Source organism: Rutidosis leptorrhynchoides, chromosome 3, assembly GCF_046630445.1.
Source record: "Rutidosis leptorrhynchoides isolate AG116_Rl617_1_P2 chromosome 3, CSIRO_AGI_Rlap_v1, whole genome shotgun sequence".
NCBI lineage: Eukaryota > Viridiplantae > Streptophyta > Magnoliopsida > Asterales > Asteraceae > Rutidosis > Rutidosis leptorrhynchoides.
Window position 1 is genome coordinate 92,603,653 of NC_092335.1, and position 6,111 is coordinate 92,609,763.

General features: G+C 35.4%; 1 protein-coding gene across 1 annotated transcript; it reads right to left on the reverse strand.

The window, feature by feature from the left end:
• Positions 1–4,052: 4,052 nt before the first annotated feature.
• On the reverse strand, positions 4,053–4,791 carry LOC139900197 (uncharacterized). Its single transcript, XM_071882988.1, has 2 exons — positions 4,129–4,791; positions 4,053–4,064 (listed from the first exon to the last, which is right to left on the reverse strand). The coding sequence occupies exons 1-2, from the start codon at positions 4,789–4,791 to the stop codon at positions 4,053–4,055; spliced, it is 675 nt and encodes a 224-aa protein (XP_071739089.1).
• Positions 4,792–6,111: the final 1,320 nt, after the last annotated feature.

Here is a 6,111-nt window from a genome sequence, read left to right on the forward strand (position 1 = left end):
AAGTAAGCAAGTATGTAGGTCCGAAAAGTCCTCAACCTAAGTCAAAAGTTACTAAGTCAGTAAATCGTTCCCAAAGGTTTAAATGTATGTAAATTAGGTCTTAAGTATCATCATCATTCATCATCGAACAAAAAGTATAAAGTAAGTTTCATTCTAGAAAAGAGTTTAAAACAAAGGCTGACTTCGATCAGTCGCCACGGCCTCTATACAAACTGAATTGAGGTAGGACTAGTTGCCATGGCTCCGTATATGAGTCCTTTAGTTGCTGTAAAAATTCCAGAACCAAACTCGTCTTCGTTTGACCGTGGCGACGGTTTAAGTGCGAGTAGGTCAGAATTTTCAGCACAACGTTAAAAGGACATAGTGACGTTCGGAGGGCCATAGATCCTAAACCGTAACTCGGATTAAGACGAGTCTTAAACAAAAAATTATCTACTTGAACAGAGATAACTGAAAATCAACTTTACAGTAGCCCGGGTATTCTGATCAGACCCGAAAAACAGTAGGTTTAGTGTTCCGGTGGGTTCTTGGTGCTCGATGCTCATCACGGTTCTCATCCTTGATACATATAGCTTCAAGTGTACAACTCGTTGATGTGTTTGCATCATCTTACCAAGTTTTGACCATCATAACACAAGTGTAAGTCTAAGATAAGTAGCACAACTCAATTAAGTGTTGCAAGTAGTTTGATGAACCAAAGTTACATCAAGATCTTAGATCTGACACATACATGAACTCTAAAAGTAATATTGAACTACAAACTTGAAAGTAAACTAAATAATAAAGATCTTAAGTTGTAGAACATAGTTCTTAGTTAGATCTTGAAGATCCAAGACCCAAAAGTCTAGATCTAAAGTTACTAAGTTAAATCCTAAGTCATAACACTTGAATATTTACTTTAATGAAACCATAAGTTATGAAACTTAGATTCTCATCTTGTAAAGTGTATGTAAGCTCATAAGCTCTTGTTTACAACAAAATAAGTAGACCATAAACTATAGAAACTCAGATCTTTCATAAGTATATGAAGTTATAACTAGAAAGTTATACTTCTATGTTCTTAAACTTATAAAGTTAACTTTAGTTTCAAGAAGTATGAGATCAAGATTAACTTGTAATACTTGACCATTTAACCATAATCACGAATTCACAAGTACAAGAAATGAAGAAATAAACTAATCTACAAGTTATTAAGTTCATGGTTGTTCATACTTTAAAAGATTCAAGCCAATGCTTTGATCTTTAAGAAAGTAAACTTTAAGTTTACAACATGAACTCAAGTATGATTATAAACTCATGAACTTGAAATCTTTAAAACATTAAGTGTAGAGCCATAACTAGAAAGTTTATGTTCTTGTTTGTTCTTGTAATACAAGATAATTATGAAGAATAAAATAGGAAGTTTGATTCTTACAACTAGTAAGTAACAACTACAAATAACAAGTAAACCACAACAAAGAACAAGTAACTTAAACAAGTAAGAATGATGATGATGAGTGCTTATGTTTCGGTTTTGGACAAGAAAAAGGAAGAAGAGAAGCTCATGTTACTTACAATATTTGAGAGAGAATGAGAGAAAAAGGAGAAGTATGTTTGTGTGTGTGTGAAATGTGAAGAATACAAGTGAGTAAGTAATAAAAAAAAAATGAAACAAAACCTCCCTTGTATCCTTGCTTCGCCGACGGTTTTCAAAAGAAAAGGGGGAGGGAAAAGTCCACAAGTTTCTTTCATGTATCTAGATAAAAAATGGTAAGAAAGCAAATTGGTATGGGAAAGTGGTGTAAGGATACTTGTAACTAGTCTTTCACTCACTAATCATTCTAGTTTCATCTAAATGTAATACTTGTATATTAAGATGGGCTAATTAATCCATTAAGGATGTAGGGTGGGCTTCTAAGTCCACTAGTCATGAGTCCATTAATAAAAGACCAAGTATGTAACAAATAATCCAATACAGCCCAAGTAATTAACTTACGTATATTTATGACAAACAGAAATGAAAATCTTGTGGTCTATTAAAATGATGAAAATGAATGTTTATGATAAACTAATGAACTCACCAACCTTTTGGTTGACACTTGAAAGCATGTTTATTCTCAGGTATTAAGGAAACTTTCCGCTGTGCATTTGCTCATAATATCCTTAGTTAATTAAAAATGACTAATAATAATTAATCATGAATGCAAATAATATCCGAAATATTATTCGTGAAAAGTTCGTGTGTCACAAAGACAAGTCGGGATATGTAAAGTCGTGTATGGTAACAAGTAAATGTAATAAAATACATTCATTAACACGCAAGCATTAATAATAAACATTATTAATAAAAGATGGAAAAACCAGGGTCGTTACAACTTCAGTGATGATGAATTTTTCATTTTGGTTATTGGCGGCATTTTAAGCTTGTTCAGTTTGGAGTATTTCAGAACAGTTAATTTGTTCAATGTGTTTGGTTGCTTGTAGGGCATGTTCATTAGTTTTAGTGGTTTGTATGTTGTTTCACTTGTTAGTTTGTCATAGGGTTGTGTTGTATGTGGCTTTATATTGTATTGTTGTATGTTTGTTTAGAGACCATCAGATCTCACCACACTCACTTACCAAGTCTGCCGTTGTAATCTTGCAGGAAACACAATTAACCGCCACATAAAATGCCAAATTACACTTTAGTATGTGGTATGTATTTTAATGTCTTTTTACATTAAAACATACAAAGTGTAAATTGGCTCAACACAACCATCGATTATACAGAAAATCAAATCAGATTGATACTGTATGTCTGTCGCATAAATTTTGTCATTTCTAACAATTTTTTGGAACCTAAGGTGTTCATGATCAACCCAGTTGTTCCCGTACAGGCGTACAACATATAACTTGTGTTGACATCTTACCCAGCCATCATCAACCCACCCATTCTGCTATCTCTAAACATCAGTTATTAAGTTTACCCAACCTATACTCCGCAGCCAACAATGAGAATATAATCGTCCATGTATTTCAAATAGAAGGATTTGTGTGGTTAACCAAATAACTTCCATGTTAGGGCTTCATCAAAATGTCACTTTGATCTTCTTCCATATTAGGGCGTTATCAAAAACGTCGTCTTTTTAATTTTTGGTGTGCGAGTAACATAGTCCTGCAAAACCTATTTTACAAAGGTTAAAAGGTAGGGTAGCAGTAATCTGGTTTTACCTACTTTGAAGCTGATAATGAGACCTATTGGAAACTATGAAGTGCAAAGTCAAGCCTAAATGGGATATAAAACAAGAATCTCTATTTGACTAACTTTTGCACATTGCAAAATGAGTTGTCATACTTGCACCACAAAAGTTAGTTGTCAACTCTGGTTATGCGAATCAACTGACCACTATCGAAATTAACGCAACTAATGCTAATAGTTCAAGGTCTAATCCTAGGCGTGGGCATTCAAATTTGAAGTCTAGGTCATTATGTTTTGCCTTGAAAGGGTCTCAACACTAACTAGAAAATCAATAAGTCCTAAGCCTAAATTGGCAATACACCCATATCTTAACAATCACAACGTACACATGAAGAAATTAATATCCAAACGCGTTCATGTAATAAACATGAACAAAAAACCAGTTGAAAACCATTATACAAAAACAAACTGAATCTTTGCTACCAAATGTACAACTAGACTATATGCGTTAAAATTGTCCAGGAAAAAAAGCTAGCACGGATCATAAAACAGCAGGTTTAACAACCGACTATAATTCGCATTAACATTTAAGCAAAGAACACTCTTTTTACCAAAATGAGCCATCTAACTCGTACAAGCAGTCCATTCTTTCCATAACCCAATATCACAAACCATCAGCTAACTTGCATACCTACGATCATTCAAACAAATGACAATTTAAATCATCAAAACGATCAAACAGAAAAAACCATTTTAACAAAAACAACTCACCAGCTTCAAATATTCGGATTTATTACACCGTTTTCCTCCACAACATTAACCTTTTCCAACGCCTGTTCCTGACCATTGCTTACCAAAGCATCCATCTTTACACATTGATTATCCACAACAGAATTTAGTCCTCCATCTTTACCATTAACAACATCATCAACTTCATTCTGCACAACACCATGACTCTGTCCTTCATTCACAACACCATTCTCCTTCAACTCCACAGCATTTAGCTCATTCAAAACCTCACTTGAAGCATCCATTTTATCATTCACAACATTAGCAACATTAATAACTTTCTTATAGCTATTATTATTACTCTTAAACAACTTCACAACATGATCCAACGCTTCCCTGGCTTGTTTCTTTGTATACGAAGCATCTTTACACCTCCGTTCTGCTTCCATTGCTGCAACCACCTCCGCTTTATTCATTGACATTGCAGCGATTTTTGCAGCAGCAAGCAACAACCTAGCCGCACCAATGTCGATCGCCCTATGTGAATTATCAATTCTATTCAAATTAAAAACAACAGAGTTAGGGTTTATACAAACCGAACAAGGAGATGGACCGAGAGATGACGTCATCGTTCCGGCAGGCGGTGAAATAACGCAAGTAGGATGAGATGATGAGTAACATTTGTAACAGACGACGGCGTCATCTGGTGGTGATCCTTCGTAAACGCCGAGACATGCCGGACAGAACCATTGAGGGTGTAGACGGAGAACACAATTGGTACAAAGACGACAGAAGTTACTACGGAGACGAACGTTATGGAGGAATTTTCGTTCTTCGATGCCGCACTGGCCGCATACAGTGGTGGTGGTTGAGTTTAAATTTTGATACGAGTCTTGTCTCATCATTTTCTCACATCAATCATGAAATTTGGGGAAGGAATTTGAGTTTAGGGTTTATGTGTGTGTGTGTGTGTGTGTGTGTGTGAATGAGGAGAAGGGAGAACTCGGTTTGGTGGTGAGCAAAAACTGTGACTTATTTGAGCTTGACTCTTCAAAAATTTGATGGAGCTTAAATGACCTGGATCTTGATCTCGAATTTATTTTTAAGTGAGATCCACCATCATTTAATGTCTTTTTTTCTCCAAAATATCCCCCAATAATATTTAACAGGAAATTTGTGTAAGTTACTATCATTTAAAGACATTTTATAACATTCAAGTGGAAGCAGTAAAAGTGGTGGTGAATATATTATCTCCTATTTTTTAATGTACAATAAATAAACGAACTCGGAATTCTTTTATCGAATTTAACAAACTCATGGGCTTAAACGACATGATGGTTATTATTCTATTTATTTACTAACTAGAAAAATGAGCCCGCGCGATGCCGCGGGGCTTTTGAGTTGCGTATTCATAGTTAACAGAGCGTATTGTAGGTGTGTATATATATTGAATATAGTTCGAGGTAATGAGCGTTTTTTTTTTAAGTGTCCGTTTCGCGCATACTTAGTCCCGTTGTGTTCGTGAGATTTTTTTGCGTTGAACGGTGGGCTTGGAAAAATTTAACTCGCGCCGAGCGAAAAGATAGGACCCGTTTAAAATTCGGGTGGAAGTAGTTTTTTTTTATTTCAATAAAATTGTATATTTACATTTATTACCCCTGGAAAGAGGTAAAGTTGAGGGAGCGCTGTGTAAATTGAGGCAAAGGTGAGGGGGCGATTGTGGTGTGAACGGAAATTAAAAACTACAACACATTTGTATTGAAACTACAAGACTTCTGGTGTCTATTAGTATCAAGACTTCTGGTGTCTATTAGTATATAGTGGTAATTATTCTATTTATTTACTAACTAGAAAAATGAGCCCGCGCGATGCCGCGGGGCTTTTGAGTTGCGTATTCATAGTTAACAGAGCGTATTGTAGGTGTGTATATATATTGAATATAGTTCGAGGTAATGAGCGTTTTTTTTTAAGTGTCCGTTTCGCGCATACTTAGTCCCGTTGTGTTCGTGAGATTTTTTTGCGTTGAACGGTGGGCTTGGAAAAATTTAACTCGCGCCGAGCGAAAAGATAGGACCCGTTTAAAATTCGGGTGGAAGTAGTTTTTTTTTATTTCAATAAAATTGTATATTTACATTTATTACCCCTGGAAAGAGGTAAAGTTGAGGGAGCGCTGTGTAAATTGAGGCAAAGGTGAGGGGGCGATTGTGGTGTGAACGGAAATTAAA